The sequence below is a fragment of the Streptopelia decaocto genome (genome assembly GCF_964273445.1).
Source record: "Streptopelia decaocto genome assembly, chromosome: 16".
In the NCBI taxonomy this organism is placed as follows: Eukaryota; Metazoa; Chordata; class Aves; order Columbiformes; family Columbidae; genus Streptopelia; species Streptopelia decaocto.
This window is the reverse complement of record NC_138671.1, coordinates 6,556,201-6,573,952: the sequence shown is the minus strand read 5'-3', so window position 1 is coordinate 6,573,952 and position 17,752 is coordinate 6,556,201. Positions and strand designations below refer to the sequence as shown.

The 17,752-nt window shown below is 37.9% G+C and overlaps 1 protein-coding gene across 5 annotated transcripts in view; it reads right to left on the bottom strand.

Moving 5' to 3' along the window:
* Positions 1 to 17,752, bottom strand: part of STXBP4 (syntaxin binding protein 4) — a 66,301-nt gene that overhangs the window by 4,167 nt on the left and 44,382 nt on the right. For all 5 annotated transcript variants that reach the window (XM_082067171.1, XM_082067168.1, XM_082067170.1 and 2 more), the window contains one exon: positions 10,135 to 10,192. In XM_082067171.1, the coding sequence (XP_081923297.1) occupies positions 10,135 to 10,192 (58 nt within the window). The remainder of the gene's footprint in view (positions 1 to 10,134; positions 10,193 to 17,752) is intronic.

The window sequence follows — 17,752 nt, the reverse complement described above, 5'->3', positions numbered from 1 at the left end:
AAAGTCTCAGCATGTGATTTTGTTTATCTGCACAATGACACAGAACTCCTTGCAATACCTGCAGAACCATGGGAGCTGAATGAACCAGATTCCACCCATTTCAGCCCTGCCAATGCAAGATCTATTGCCTGCAGTACTACTCTGAGTGTTTAGATCGTCTGCTTTTATCAAACCACTTCTGAGCAACACTGAATTACTGAATTTAAATAAGAATAAAATTATTTTTAAATTTCATGTTTTTCCCATTTGACTTCCCCAGGTACCATGACTCGACCTCCTGTGTCCTGAAACTCTTAGCTCTATTTTTTCATGAGCACACAGTATCACTCCTGTGAAATGGGAGAGAGTGCACAGGAGTAGAAGAGTTGTGTGGAAGAGCACTCATGGATCTTTGATGTAACCAATTAAAAAATTCTTTGGTAAGTGTTTATTCTTCAGAAGATTTTTCCTCCTACATACTTAGGACCAGGAGGCAAATGACAGCACGCCCAACCTTCTGCTAAGCCCTGTAAGAACTTGTGTTCTCACACAAATAAATGCAAGGATTCTCCTGACCTTTAGTAGTGCTGAGTTGTGGCACTGAAATTACGATTATGATTTTCTATATTCAACGGCATAACATTGTTCAGTCACCACTAAGAAGGATGACTGAACCATTTTCAAAATATACAGGCAAAATTTTTCTCTAATGGCGATCTGCTGTAAATGGTTCTGATTTAAACTCGGTTCTTTTAAACTTGCACTAGATTTTATCCCTTGAACGCTTCTGGTAGGATGGTTTGTTTTAAACCCTTTGCCAAAATCCTTACTAGGAAAAGAACTCTTATAAATAAACATTAAGTCCAGATACCATGTCTCACATTGTAGACAGACACACACAATACGCGCAGATTATTTAGGTACAGAATAAATGTATAAACCCTGCTGCTATTTATTTTTAGCTCTCCAAAAGTGCTGTGGCTAAAGAGCTTTGACATAATCAGTCCAAAGAGATAATCCCAGATTTACTGGTTTGCAGAACATTCTTGTATTAGAAATACATCCTCTCTGATTTGTGTGCTAGGGCCAGCAATAAAAGTGAGAGGGAATTCAAATCTGCCTCTAGGTTTTGCTTAATTGATGAAACTGTTTTGAATATTAAAGGAATATTCAGAAAGCCAGTATTACCAATTCTAAACGTGAAATGTTTTCCATTTGTAAATGTTCTCATTCAAAAGATTAATTTCCTATTTTCAGAGCAATTAACAATATTTAAAGATTTTTAGGTTTTTAAACACGTCATTGCTATTGGAGGGTAGCCAAATTTATTGTTAGGAAACAAACATTTGATCTGGAAATACGTTGGTAGCTGTCTTTTTAACATTACTAAATTGCTGGTCAAATTTCAGAGCTTGGAAAAACAAAACATGAGAACACAGGGAAATTTTTGGCACAGAAACGGCAGCAAATTATTTAAAACACCATTATAATTACCCTCACTATGGCTCTTACTTATTTGCAGGTAAGATGATTTATTTTAAAATGAGAACTTAAGGCAACCTTTAAGGAAATAATTATTCAAAGGAAAAAAAATGTCTGCACCTTTGTCGGATTTTGAGCATTATCAAGATGTGCTTTTCACCTTAAATTGCATTCTCCAACTGAGGTCAAACTCTGGAGCCCAACAGGGAATCATGAAGAGTCCTGTAGACATCACACCCGCTGCAGTATTAGCCAACTGCTATTATTCAGTTTTAATGTATGCAGTTACACATAATTCTGTGTCTGTAAGTGAACACCATAAAAATTCTGGTGCAGCTTATTTGCGAATACATCAGCACGTGAAGATCAGCTGTGCCCGTCCCGTGAAGAGCTGCACAACCAGGTTCCTCACCTCGCATCAGTCCTGCCTTATCATCACGGGCCTGATACCTTGAGAAGATCCATGTTGCAGACTTAGGCCAAGATCACGTTTTTTTCTACGACAGCCTAGAGCATGCTCAAAGCTTATGTTTAAGCGTGTACTAAAATGAATTAAAGCCTAAGTGATGGCTTAGGCCCCTGGTTCAGATGAAACACATACTTCAAGCCCTTGCTGTGCATTGTTCTCCCTCCGATGAGTCTCTCAAAGCCCCGGGAGATCTTGGAGAACTGAGGGTGCATGTTTATTCCATAAGTGCCAAATTCTACCCTAACAATGGAAGATTTAATAGGAGTCTGAACTTGCACATTTGCAGTCCCAGTCACAAAAGCAACGAGATAGGTGTGAATTAGATCTTTGATTCCATCAGAGTAAAATTACCCAGCAGAGGCAACAAACATCAGCACACTGAGTTCAGTGGGATTTGTAGGTCTAGAGCAAAAAAATAACTTCACCTTCATATATTTTCTCACAGAAGAAATGTTAACTGCCTTATATGATAGGCCAGAACCTGGACGGAGGTGCAGTATCTGTGAAGCTGAAAGAATTTTTCTCCATTTTGGTTCTTGATACTCAACACCAAACAGCCTCTCAGGAAAAAAAAATAAAATAAAAAATAAAATAAAAAAAGTTGCCCAACCAAAAGCAGCTTAAGGTCTTAACATTCTTGTATTACAAGCTCATGTTATCATAAAACCCAGTGCCAAGTTTCCTACTTTTACATCTGAGGTTATTTTCCTTTTGGCCATGCAAAATGATTTCAGTGAAAATCAGGGAAACTGAATTCCCTACAACCCAAGTATCTGTCAATAAACCATTTCTAAACCTTAGAAATTATTTTAAATGCTTTTCATCTGATCCTGGCTATCTGTAAGTCCTCGTGAATTTTTAGTTAGCAAAACATCTCACATTAAATCATTGCTGTGTCTTTTAATAACGAGTCTTCCTTCATTCAGCAGTGACTGTGAACAAAGACCAACCAGAGGGCACAGTTTTAGAAGAAGACTATTACTTCTGGATGTATTTATTCCTAGTGACCAGCTTGAGACACAGCAAAGAGTCAGGTACTTTAGATGCCAGGTGTCAACACTTGGTGAAAATACAAGTTCTCTGAGACATCTTAAGTTGGTTATGCAAATACCAAAAATGTCAGGATTACCCAAATTCATACGGTCACATCTGAAAGTGTTTGAACTGATGTTGAGCTGACAGATGCAGAAAGATTAGGATAATTCTACATTAAAAACTAGTAAATAACAGTTAGCACTTAGTGCTGAGCCAATTTTACTTAAATATTTGCCGCTTCTTGTGACTACATAACTATTCTTTCCTCTATTTTCAGATAGGGATGGCTTGAGGATGACAGGTAAAGAGAAACATTTTAAAAAGCAACCTGTATTTTTGAGTGATATGTAAAACAGGAAAGGTCCAATTTTAAGAGTCGCAAAGCAACTGCATCTTTCTTTGAACTCAATGAAAAGAGAGAGCACTCCATGCCCCAAAATACCCATTTCCTACTCATAAAACATGGATGTTATTACGATGGGGACACCTACAATGATGGTTTTATAACTGACAATTGTGATGCAACTAACCAGTGTAGCGCTATGCAAGGAGCTGGGAGCAGAGCTGGTGGCGTCGGGCTCAGTCCAGGGGGTTTCCTTTGCACGTTCAGTGCAGCAGATCACGGGTTTTCTTAGTTTGCTGCTCCAAAATCACTGAAACTCGAGCAGGACATACAGAATTTTACTTCTAGATCAGCTCTGCTATGATTTGAACTTTATTGAACTTGATTTCTTCTAGGAAGGGTCACTCCAACCATGACTTAGATAACCTGCAGCTCACTGGTAAACTGTAAGGTACCAGTATATCCTGGAACACAACAGCAGAGATGAAGCTGAAGACACCTCAGTATGTTGGGTTTTGGGTCCTTCTTTTATAATGCAGTAGAAATGTGTGAAGTACACTTATCAAAGGAACAGCTTTGTTTTTTCAATTTAGCATGCAGTAAATAAAATCAACTGTGGTTTATTTTCCCTTTATGATGATACCTTTAGCTCTCGTGCTATAAAACATCAATGTTTATACTACAGAAGTTCTTAATCTACAACACATGCTTTGCTATTCTTAGGTCAGTCATAAAATCATAAACAGCTTCTGTGAAAACCCAGCTTCCAGTAAAATTAATGATGGCTCCTTCCCAAGCAAACTCAAACAAACTAGAATATTATAAAATAAATAAGTATGATGTGTTTGCTTTCCAGGTAGAAGCCTGCCTTGTTAGGAACGATTTCAAAAGCCACCAGAACACATCACACGTGGTTTTTATTATTTGTATTTTACAAGTATTGACTTAAGTCTCTTACTTAATATGAACCAAATTCTATTCTCAGTTGTACCAGTGAACTCTCAGAGCACTTCCATTGTCTACTCTGTCACACTGAAGCACACTATACTTGCATATGAAACTTTCTGCTGAAAGGTAACACTAAATCAAATATTACCATTTCCCCTTTGGTATAAGATTGAAAACATCACAGACCCTAATATATCTAAGGGAAAAGATCCAAAAACATGAAAATACCTGGGAACTTTTCCTTGTTTTTCAGGAAAATCTAATTTAAGATAAATGTTCTTGAGGAAAATAACAGTTAATGTGGAATAGTTGGAACCTAGTCCTCTTAAAAAGCTAGAAAAACAGTGTTTACAGGGGCAAAATTCACAGCTGGTCCTTCCAAACTGTATACATTTGCAAGGAGTGGGTGGGAGTGGGAGGGAGAATAGCAAGGCCTTACCTAATTTTAGGTGCCAGTCTCATGATACAGAGCTGCCATATGTTAAAGGTGAACATAGTGGAAGGATGGAAGTGATTAACTATAATGCGTTTTCTGGGAAAAAAATTAGCATCCTAGGTATGCTTTTTTATACTGTTCCTGTGTGATTCTAAACCACCAGTGTACAACCATTAATTAATTAGCATCTGTGGTACTTCACTGGGAGAGCAAAGTTATGCATAGACTCTTCCTCCTATTTAAAAATCAAACCCAGGATTTTGTTCTAATAATGGTTACAACACTTAATAAACTCATTCAGTGTTACAGCTGAACTAAGCCTGGGCAAAACCAGCCACATCACCAGCTTTAAAAGTGAACAAGGGGAAGCTTCTCTTACAAAACTTTTCCCATCCCAATGCCTTCTGGCTGACTGGTTGGTGCACACACACACGTCTGAATGTGGGTGATACACCATGGGGGCTTGTCAGCCCCTTTGTATTTCTGGGTTTTACACACAAAATGTCTATTTGGGACAGGAATTTGTATTGGAACACGAGTAATTGCATTTATCACAACAGAAGAACAGCCATCTTCATCATCTAGTACGTAAAATTAATTAACATGTAACGTATTACGTGGGGCCTTTTCAATACACTGGTCCTCCAAATTCAAGACAGACACTGGAACAATTGGAGAGGATCCAGTGGAGGGTCACCAAGATGATTAGAGGGATGGAGAACTTGGCACATGAAGAAAGGTTGAAGGAATTGGGTTTGTTTGGTCTAGAGAAGAGAAAGCTCAGGGGCTGGGGTGTGGGTGTCTAATCAAAGTCTTCCAGTCTCTAAAAGGTAGTTATAAAGAAAATGGAGGCACTCTTCTCACAAAGATGTATGGTGATGGACAAGAAGCAATGGGCACGAGTTGCTTCAGGGGAAATTCTGTCTATGTTAAAAAAATGTTCTTCACCATGAGGACAATTAAACATTGGAACAGGGTGCCCTGATAGGTGGTGGAATCTCCCTCACTGGAAATACCCAAGACTTGGGCTCTGGATAACTTACACTTCAACAGAAGGTTAAACAAGATTATCTCCAGACACCCCTTCCAAGCTCGACTTTCCTATGGTTTTACTCTATGATCTTGGAATTTGAATGGACTGCTGAAAACCCCATGAGGCTACATTCAATTGTCACTTTGAGCAAATGAGGTCAGAATCTCAACTCTTCTTAATCAAAAAGGCCGATATAAACCGTGATAGAAATATCAAATGTAAATTGGTGAGAAAACAGGCACCAGTAATGTGTTTCTATTACACGTTAATTGATGGGGCATCAATCTGGTGATACGTATAAATTGGATATGACTGACTGCATTGCTACACGCAGAATAAAACAGTGCTTGCTCTCTCCATTACTTTAAATTACACTAGGTTATCTTAAAACCTGTTTGGGGCCAAATTCAACCTTTACTCTGAGGAAATCTCAGTTCTACTAGCAATGAAGCTGATCCCAAACTTTTAGTCTACTAGTGTAATTTTTGTCCATCTGATAACTGTTAAATTATGTTGTATTAGTAAGATGCACCAGCAGTCTAAAAGGTCGTTTTCTCACACTTGCCAGTACTCTGTCACTGTTATTAGCAACCTGGTTGACTGAAAATCAGTTACTGAGAGAATGAAGTGATTTCCTGACTGAAAGAGGTGATTTCAAAGACTGTCTTAAGGTTAGTATTCATGGGCAAGCTACAGCTTTTCCTGGTAGGTACAGAGAGCTGTTCGGCCCCTCAGGAATATAGCCATGTAAATGTTTTATTCATGTCAGTTATTCACATAAGTGGGTTTCACTTTAGTGTGTAACACAAGCCAGCTGGTTTGCTTCTTTTAAACTCTGTTTTCTCATGCACTTCATATTGCTACACCCCCTTCAGAGATATTTATGGAAATTTCACAGCAAGCTGTCTCAAGCTTATGTGCTATTAAGATTCCATTCTGGGGTGTTTACTGCATTAGATTTATAACATAGAGATTTATGGACTCAGCTATTTGATGGCCCAATAAAGCGCATTGGAACTGAAGGCAACCACTAATTAAAATAATATTTGATTGTCCTTAGCATATTGTAAAACTGCTGTGAGTTTAAAGAGAGCCATTCCAGCTTCTATATAGCCTCACCGCCCAACTGCATAAGAAGAAAACTGATAATTCATAGATAACATCAGTTTGTGGCTACACTTTGGGGATTATAACTTGTTTTTCCATCTGTTTGTATACATGGAAGTGGGTTAGTGTTGAAATACTCTTAAGCACCTCATGGCCTTGGCTGTTCTAAACACCAAAGAATAAAAGGATTGAAATTCACAGCCAGAGAGAACAAGAAGGTTACAGCATTAATACCAGGGCTGTAAAGTATCAACTATTCTGCTAATCCCCATTTAAACAATTAGATTAAATCCTACTGAAAAGGATCAGCTGATAAGATGCACCTCAAGCTAAGTTCCTCCTAGAAAAGGGTATTTTTAGTGTTGACTAGAATTTTCATCATGAAATCTCTACCTTTCAATGTTAGAAACAAGGGACTTTTGCAACCCCTGCTCCTTGCTCTAAATGGTTCACTTTCTCAGACTGACTTTGTACACATTACCAAGTGTAGTAAGAGGTATGAGTTTTCAAGCATGCAAAAAGCCCGACTTATGCTTCGTAAAGGCATTTGGAAACAGCGGTGACAGCAAAATAAGGAAATAGTTAAAAGGAGTATTAATCACCATAATGTCTTATTGCAATGCTCAGTTCATTCCACTCTAATAAACTGCATTCAGAGCTCTTAACACCACTTTGGCGGGGTGGCTCCATTCAGAATAGACGTTTTTAAACAGTGGTCATGAAGAGTGATTTCATACCCCTCTCTGAAACTAAAATGGATAGAATTTCCTTGCCTGCCACATGAAGACTGGCAGGCAGAACTATATAGGACAGATTTCAGAAGGTAACAATGACAGAAAACCTGGGGTTCCATCACTTGTAAAGCTGGGAGCACATTAAGAAGAGGCAAAAAACATTCCTCAGTCATTAACAATCAAAGATCAGATATGCAAAAACTCCTGAAAAAGCTTTTTCATGTGAACTACTCAATTCAAATCTGTAGTTTCAGCAAGTGGAGATAATATGCAAAACATGTGATGTTTTCTGCGAATCAGGCTTCCCCCACCTAGACGAGTTGAGATTCTACTGTGGCTAATATGCATCTGCTCCTCACATCTGCAGCAGCTCAGCATCCAAGTGCAGAATTTCAAAGACACGTCTTGCGCGTATTCAGCAAATCGAGCTTTCTGCCGAGTCATCAAGATATGCACTTGAATGAAAAGCACAGTAACAAAACCAGAAAACAAAAAGAGACGGGGAAAACGTTTTGAGAATGTGAGATTTCTTCTGTTATGCTGCTAAGTTTTATTTGCTGTTATTGCTAGATAACACTATTTTCAAGCTCAGCTTCCAATTACGCCAGTATAAACCCAGAGTATCACAAGTGTTTGACTCAGAACAGCATCCACCTTAAATTTCCAACTGCCCTAAAACAGCTCCCTGGATGAACAGATGGGGACCAAGGCAACAGTGCTCTATTTTAATAGCTGCTCTTGTATTTATTTCCATTGCTATGAAATTGGCTTTTCATTCACTTTCATTTCCTAAGTTATTTTTCTGCATTTTTTTTTGGTAGAATTCCATGTAGTAACCTACATCTGTCTGAAAAGAAAAGCCGCCCTTTGATTAGAGCTGGAATGCAGCATCATATACGGTGTGTTTGGAAACCTCTGCAGTAAAAAAACATGTCTGCTTTAATACATCTTGCTGGAGGCACCACGGGGTGAGTCGAGGACAACAGAGCAGTATGTTTGGAAAAAAGAAGAAAGAAAAAATGTCCCTGCTTTTCTTGGCCACCTAACACATACATTTCAATGTTATTTACGTGACTTTTATAAAGTTTGGGATAAAAGTCATTTTCTCTCCCTGCAATGATTTATTTGTTGCCCTTTCTGTCTTTTACAAGTCCACCTGCAAAACGGTGACTTCCTCAAACCTATAAGAATTAAACAACATGCAAATTTCAACAGCTAGAATAACTTGCTGTTAATTAAACAATGATTCATGATACATATAATGGGGAGGAATTACATTTTTCACTCATTGTTTCAAAGTTTTAGAGGAATAATAAAACCCCCCAATTATATGAATATTCTGGAAAAAACAACAGCATATTGTCCAGTTTGCTTCCTGAAGCTTCTGGAATGTATAACATGAACTATTTCATTTTCATGCCTTTTTCCTCCAGAATCAGAGAATACCATTTAAAAAACCCACTTTCCTGTAGTATACAACAAATTCTTTTAATTTTATCAAATAAGCCTTTGTGAAGAAGCTTTCAATTCTCTACCTGCAAGACATCAGCACTATACAAACCATACTTTGGATTTGGTTAAAATAACAATATAATTTTTTTTCCCCACCTTTCGTAAATAATGAATTTGTGCTGTATATTTTCCTCCTGTGTTTCAGAAAAATTGTCACTATGGAAATCTTATAGTTAAGGAAAGTCAAAAAGCAAACAACAAGGGCCCAAGCTCAGTGCTTTGTTGTTTCTTTTTCTCCCCCAGGTGATTACGTCTTCACGTGATTACTGCTTTTAAAGCTTTTGTAGAGGTTTTCTTTATGCTTTAGACACTGTGTTATTGTAACGTTTCATCAATGTCACCTCTCCTCTAGTCTCTGGAGAGTTTAGAAAAATTAATTTGTTTGCAATATCTTTTAAAAAGTCACAGCTAACAGACATATTCTTCTGTAATTTTTTTGGTGGGGGTGCACAATATCTGCTCACTGTTGCAATGTGTATCACCTGCGAACCTCTCCATTTGTTAATATAAATATTTCCAATCAGCCAATTACAAATAGAATTAGCAAACCCTATGGAAACCATATGAATAATTTTCACGGGGTAGAAATCCAGAACAAAAAGGAGTATATATGAGAATATGATAGAAGGCTTTAGCACCTGCTGTAGCTTCAGAGGCATTATTAATGGAATGAAAGTTGCTTAACCTGCCATTAGTGTTACTGTGAAATGTCAATATTCTGTGATACTCAAATCAGTAAACCTCCATTTATCACCTTAAGAGTAGAGTATAATGACTTCTAAATTAATGGTGTGGCAATTGGAAATCTTCTGATCATTTAATAAATATAACTAAATGCTTTCAGTCCTGTTCCTTACTCCTCTAGAACCCCCTGGACCGTGAAGTCACAAAAAAACCCAGAAAAGGACAAGTGATGTTGGTAATAAAGACGTATATAACACATATGACAGCTTTTGTTATTTTCCTTATTTTTCCATTAATTCTAGGTTTAAAAATGTGTTTAGTTTGCTGTGCTTTTATTTCAACTCTGACCCATTTTCTGCCAGAACTACTCACTTGATAAAGTACTTGATTCCGTCTGCTGTATAAGCTTCTTCCCATCCATAAGGCAAACCTAAGATGAAATGAAGAAATAAGGTATTTCACAAAGATTAGGTGACACAAAGAACATGGTTTTGAAACGGTGTTAGAATGTCATGTCATAAAAAGACTATAAATTAATTCTTGCTATTTTTGCAATAGATAATAACATAAACAACACGATTTAATACATCTTTGCTGGGCCACAAAGCTATAAACCATTTGACGATACTTTTATTACTAGCATTTCTTTTGTAGAAGCTGACAGCCTGGTCAAATCAGAGTGTAGCCGCTATGTCTTTTTGGACATTTTATTGTAATTTATACCTATATGCAGTGACCAAAAATCCCCCTATGCCTATGGTTTGCTGAGGTCTGCCTTACTCTGTTTTCACAGCTATTATGTACAGTTGCCAATAACTATATGAGGTAGAAACCTGGGCAGAATGAAATCCTCTGCTGTTTGGTTTATTACCAACTGCTGTGTTCATACATCATTCTTTGGGAATTTAGACAGAAACTCCAAGACATTTAGAGGCAGATTCAGAGAAAATATGTACAGGTATTTCTATGTATGTATTTCTATGTATACCTACCTATGTCTACATATCCTGGCAGAAGTTAATTTGCTAAATGCACTGTTTAATTTTGTGATTTACAGTAATGTTTCTGGGAGTTAAAGTATTTAATGCTGCAACGTTTAGCATAAAATCAGTAATTCTGAAAGGGTGCCATTTTTACACGTACTAAGAAGCTGCTCTCTTTTCACCTTTTGTAATTATCAGTCATGTTAATCTTCAAAACTCAGCCTTGGATTTTGTTCTTAGTTTGGAATTCCCACCCGTGAGAAGGAAAAGTAATACTTTTAGTAAGGTGCTGCACTATTTCACTTTAAAAATATAATTTTCATAGGAAATCTTTACCTTTTCTAGCACTATTTGTTGAAACCCAAATGTCTGTAGTGTTTGAAAAATGCTGGAGAAAGAATGTGCAAAAATGCTCCTGATGTATACTTCTGAGATACTGTATTGCTATAATATATAAAAGGTACAAAGTCCTGAAAATTTTCCCCGTTTTTTGAGACTAGAAATACACATATAAAGTTAAAATACGTGTGAAAAATTGTTCTGTAAGTTCTTTAGCTTGAAAGTCATCTTGAAATGTTTGTGTTGTAGGGGTTAAACTATTTTCATTCAAGTCACAATATATCTCAAAGCCCAGCTCATTAGGACCATCTGTGAGCCTGCTTTAGATTTAAAACTTCTATTTGGAAAATGTGCTGGATTGCACGCACCACGATCTTTGAAAGCTGCTTCAAACCAAGACAAGCCCTAAGCGCACACATATATTTCAGTTTTTAGCTCTTTCTTGAAAGGCTCATTTTCTCCCATTGTCACACTTTTGTCTCCAGTGTGGTCCTTCTCAAAACATCTGGAAAGGGGTAATTCCAGTCCTCAAAGATGAACAGAGCTCATTACAGCTACTGAATCCTCACTTGGCACAATGGAACAGGTAAAACCAGCTGAGAAGTAATTATTCCTGTAGGCACCAAGGGAAGAGCAACAAGTGAATCCACCAAACCCCCAGAATTGAGGAAGGGAACTGGAGAACTGGCCGCTGTAGAACAGCACCATTACTGTTCAGTACAGCTTAAAAAGCACATTGGACTTTTTTTTCCCATTTACTTTTACCCCGTATTAGTCACTTATCTCAGGCTGCTTCCATTTTCAATTTAGCACAGATCTATGCAATCTGTTCCTCCCAACATGCCACCTACCACTGTTGAGAGAGAATAATCCACAACTATTTCCCTTTAAACACAAGGTAGTTGCTGCGTAACAGGTTTCAGGCTCTGACTCTGCTGAAGGAAGGAAAGGAGGTTTAAAGTTTTAAATATGCTAGACATGATCACCAGTCCTTCCTTCCTCTCCTATAAAGATGGGACCTTTATTCAACATGGATATTTTTTAGTGATTTAAAAGGCAATAGGATTCATCCTTCAATTGCTTCCATCTGCCCTGGCCTTTCTTTGTTCCCGCATGCAATGTGTGTATCCAAAATAAATGACAATGGATTTGTTCAATTACAAATAAAAGCTCAGCATCTGCTCTGTGCTCACATGGATCACCTACACCATCTATTTCATTCCCCAGTGATAATTATACTTTTTTCCACTAGTAATTTGATTATATTCTTTATTCTTCTTCTAAATAAAGAACAGTACCAATGGCAGGTAGCAGTGATAACTGATGCTCTGTATTCTTTTCTTAACCACACCAGACTATGCTTTTCAAAAACACTGAATAGATTCTCACTTAAAAACAAAACTCTGGAGATATCTCCACAGCTTTATTTGCCTTTTTGATTTATATGCATTAGATTGTATATCCTATCTATTCTATATATGCTTCGAAGTTCCACCTGCATCTGTAGGTTTCTTAGTGCCTTTATTTCCCACATTTTTTGACTTTCTCCACTAGTTTTCCCACTGCTGTTCCCTTTACTCCTTTCCTTCACAGTTAGATTTGTACTTACATTTCTTGGTATTTCCCCTGGTAGCCAAGAGGCTCTCATGTTTTGCATCGTATTTCTCTAGACATCATCTTCCCTTCCTTCAAGCTCACTTTCTCCATGAATCATGCATGAGCTGATCCACTTCCTACTGCTGTTTTTTCACACCCCTCCAGGGTTGGATTTGTTGCCTGTCCTAAGACTTTGAAAGACTGCTAAGCTATCACCTGGAGTAAATGGGAGGTAAAGGAGCTCAAACAGTCAGAAATACAGCCTGAAAGATCCAGGATTTAGCCTATATAAACTCTGGCAGTCTTAGGTTTCCTACACATTTAGCATTTCTTCTGTGAATTGCTACAGCCTTTGATGAAACTTCATAAATAATATATCTAGGCTGCAGCTGTCTGTATATATAATCTTAAAAAAATACAGATTTGCAGTATTGTAGAATAATTTCTTTTCACTAGAAAACACAGGGCTTCTTACTCTTCAAATATTTGTAATTATTTATCTTTTGCGAGGTAAAGGAAAGGTAAAGTTGCTAAAGTAATTTTGTGTGCAAAAGAAATGGACATAGTCCAAAGCACCCTTTGCCCAAAGAGAATAAACAGCCTCCTGAGAGAGTGCATGTTAGCCAAAATACCTTATAACCTACCATTATTTTGTTCTGAGTATATGCACTTAATTAGGGTTAATGCAAAAGAGATTTCTCTAGTGCTATGCAAAAAGAAAACCAACAAACCGCTGGCTGCTGTGTGTGGACCAGGAGCGTTGCAGCTGGTCACAGAGCGGCAATGCAGCATCCCCGGCGACCGCTCGCGCCGCAGCTGCAAGACGCCTGCTGGGATAACCACGACTGTAAAGTTAATATTACATAAAGCAGAATGGAAATGAAACTCTAGGGCAAACAAAATTTGCCTGATACTTAATCAAGTGTGGGTCTCATCGATCTTTATCGCTTCCTTGGGATAACAGGACAAAGAAAATGCACCAGCGTCGGTACTTGGGTGGTAGCAATAAAGAAAAGCATCAGCCCAAATTATTGTGACAGACATGGGAGATTTTGCCTGCTGTTGCCACAGCAGAATCCATATATTCTCCCTCAGTAAAAGCTGCACATAGCATGATCAAAGTATGCTCCTAAAGAAAAAAGGAGCAAAATACAGATACGAGGATAAAGCCTCATTTTACTGAGCAGTTATCAAACCTAGAAACTGTGCAGCAGTGTAGTTGGGTGATTTTTTCCAGTAAGTTAGTTAAAAAGTATTAAAGCAAAAGAAATATTGTGTCCAGTTGTGGCCCCTCAGTTCCAGCAGGACAGGGAACTGCTGGAGAGAGTCCAGCGCAGGGCAACAAAGATGCTGAAGGGAGTGGAGCATCTCCCGTGTGAGGAAAGGCTGAGGGAGCTGGGGCTCTGGAGATGGACAAGAGGAGACTGAGGAGTGACCTCATTAATGTTTACAGATATCTAAAGGATGAGTGTCAGGAGGATGGAGCCAGGCTCTTCTCGGTGACAACCAATGGTAGGACAAGGGGTAATGGGTTCAAATTGGAACACAGGAGGTTCCACTTAAATTTGAGAAGAAACTTCTTCATGGTGAGGGTGGCAGAGCCTGGCCCAGGCTGCCCAGGGAGGTTGTGGAGTCTCCTTCTCTGCAGACATTGCAACCCGCCTGGACACCTTCCTGTGTAACCTCATCTGGGTGTTCCTGCTCCATGGGGGGATTGCACTGGATGAGCTTTCCAGGTCCCTTCCAACCCCTGACATTCTGGGATTCTGTGAAATGTGGAGACCAGTAGGTGACACTAACAAAAGCAGATACCATAGCATGAATTTTCAGTTGACTCAAAACTGACAGTTATTTCCCTACATCTATATATTGCAGTCAAATATGTTTTAATTTTCTTATTTTCTGACAAAATTACTCAAAGTAAATGAGAGATTTAGAGACTATAATAAGAATTGTTCAAAAAAGTACTTTTCACTAGGATTCTATCTGGATCTGGCCAAAGTGAGACTATGTAGATGCTTCAAGATAAGCATGTCCTTAAGTGCTTTATTTTGGTCTTAAGGCCAGACTTCCAACCCCAGCTTCCATTCTAGCAGTCACACAAACATTACTGATGAATCTGAAAAGACTGCATGGGCATTGCTGCCCACCAGAGGTGGTCATCCCACCCTAAAAACTCTTTTCTGGAGCATAATCCTATTTCCAGCAGTGTTCACAGCTTTGTCATCCACCATGAAAAGGATGTTTCGCTACAGTTCGTTTCCTGTCAGAGCTGAACAATCACATGGCTCTATCATTAAACCACCTCGTCTGGAATTAATATGAAGTATCGAGCTTAAGGGATGCGATATCTATCTGGAATTCAAAAGCCACACAGTACAAGTACTCAGTTTCGCAATAACCACATTCTTTGACCAACAACAAAAGTAAGGATGTCTTTTTTATATATCCTTTTAGCTAGCTTCATTTTTCCTGTTATATGTATTTTTTAAAGTATGACAGCATAAGCTAGCTCAGAAGTACCCCTTTTTTACCTCCTAATGATTGATTTATATTTAACATTAATGATTCTCCAAAACTAGGAAGTTTTTGGAGAAATAGGAATCACCTGTTAAAAGTATTTCTGATATAAAAGATTTGCTAAAGGGCATTATAAAGTTTTATCTGTCACTTGATAAACGAGTGTTTGAATTCTGATCTCTATTTAATATCCACCAGTTCAGCTCTTACCAACATGTAAACCTTCCTCATGTGGCCTGAGTAATAATAATAGAAAATTTGTTACTTAAGATCTCCAGTGCTTTGGCTCTTCTCTTTGAGTTATTGAGGCAATACAATGAGGATGGAAAGCTGAAGATCTGACTTGCTGGTCCTAATTTATCTGGTCTTGGACTCCTGAGCGCTACTGGAATACGGGAACATCCCAGGTATGAGATGAGAGGTATCATATGATGAGAGACTGGCAGGGGAAATTCTCTGTGAGCCATATAATTTGACACAGCTAAAGCAAAAATTTGTGAAGGAACATCCAGCCTTGCTTGTTGAGTGTGTTCAACAGGGTGCAGGCATAAAATGGCCCTTTATTTTGGGGGGCTATAGATAATACATACTGTGTTTTACTGGTTACTTTGAATTAAGTATAAAAACTCAGGTTCAAAAAAAGCCAGCTTTCAGAAGTTAATATGTACTTCTGGAATTTGCTTGTGTGTCGCTTTATTGTTTAGAGTGTTTCAAGTGCTCTTCCCACAAACAAATGTGTTTCATTTTATGAATAATACTGCACTAAGGGGACATTCCATGCCTTTCTTTCATATACCAAATTCCATTTTGAATAAATTGTTCTTTTTCTTTCATTGTTGGTAATTTAATAAAACAAAGATGGAGTAAGTAGTTTTCAAGCAGAGACATCTGGGAAATACTAGTGACTGAAATCTACACTAATTTAGAGTAAGGTTGGCAGATCGGCTTAAGTCCCTTCACTCTTCTTCCTAGAAACCACACTTCAGGAAGAGTATTTTTCTTACTTTGGTTATTCAGCACATGGTGAAAGATAACCTGTGTTTTCCCATTTCCTATTAATCATAAGATAGTGATCCATCTATGTTGGCAAACTCATTAGTATCTTATTAAAACAATTACATCACATCAAGTTACGACTTAAGATGAGAGTTATAAAATAGTTTGCTTCTCGCGCTAAAGAATTATATGATCTTTACGGTAATTTTGAAATGACAAACTGTTAGAAACGGTTTTCTTCTGTTCTAATACTTGTCTGTGTATAACTTGGTACAGTTAATTAGAAACACTATGGATACAACAGAAATTGTAATATATGAACAATGACCAGTCAGCTGACTAATTTAAGGAAATAAGAATGATCTCAATCAGTACATGTCATCAGACATTACTGTAAACATATTGCTCTCCTACCTAATAAACAAGGAAATTCAAATTTCAAACAGTCTGTCCAGCATGTGCACTGAAGTTCTTTACAAATGAGTGAGAGCTACAGTCATCCGAGCAATGACGTTGCTGCTGGGTGTCTTTGAGAAGGATAAAGAATTATCTTCCCGAAACACTACTTTTAAAATGTGCCTTTTCAGAAGCAGAATATTGGAAATACAACAAACCCCACAAAACTACAGGTTTTTCAAACAAAGACTAATATTTTCCTTTCGAAAGTTTTGTTCCATTTTTAATGTTAAAAGGCTGCAGTAACCGTCTCAGTGATGCAGCAAAAGAAACAGTACGCTAGGACTGTATCTCTATAGTGCTTTCCTATAAGATCTTAAAAATGGTGTGTTCCCCATTACGTTTTTTTTTTTTCAGTCTTATCCATTCATTAAGCAACAGCTTAAAAAAACCCCAATCCTTTCTATTAATTAATCACAGGCTTTTTTCTACAGTCCTCCAGTGCTGGCCATTAACATGATGCTGTCTGTTTGGGATGGGTCAAGAACACTCTATTATTTCCATTGCTGATTGAATACATCACAGTTTACAAAGTAATTTTGGAGGAATAATTGCATAAGTTAAAATTCTTTTTCTTTACACGTACAGGTCTTCTTAAACTGCTGAAGGCATGAAACACATTACTTAGTATTAAATCGGAGAAATGGTCCATAACTGGGAAATTATACAGAAATGCCATATATTAGATTTTAATAGTGGTTCCTAGGTTCCTCTACACATAGGCTAAAAAAGTTAAATTCATTAAAGCAAAGTACTCTCTGAAGAACATTCGTGTTCTGAGTTGGTACAATCCACTTCCAGCTGATGAAAATGATTGGGAATAAAACATTCTCATTGCAGAAATACCAACATCTGCACACAGGGCATTCACCACCAGGACCAGGTCATTAGGAATGCCCTGGAATACCTCACCGCATGGCCCAGCTCTAAACCATTTATTTTTCTTCCTCAGTTTCCCTACCCTTATGCTCCTCTGATTACTCTTTGTTCCGGAATTCATCCATCTCCTCCTTTCCTTACTGGATCAACTTCTCTTGTCACCATCTATTGTGCTATCCACCCACCTCCATCACTGTCAGCTCACACTGCTCGCTGACGCA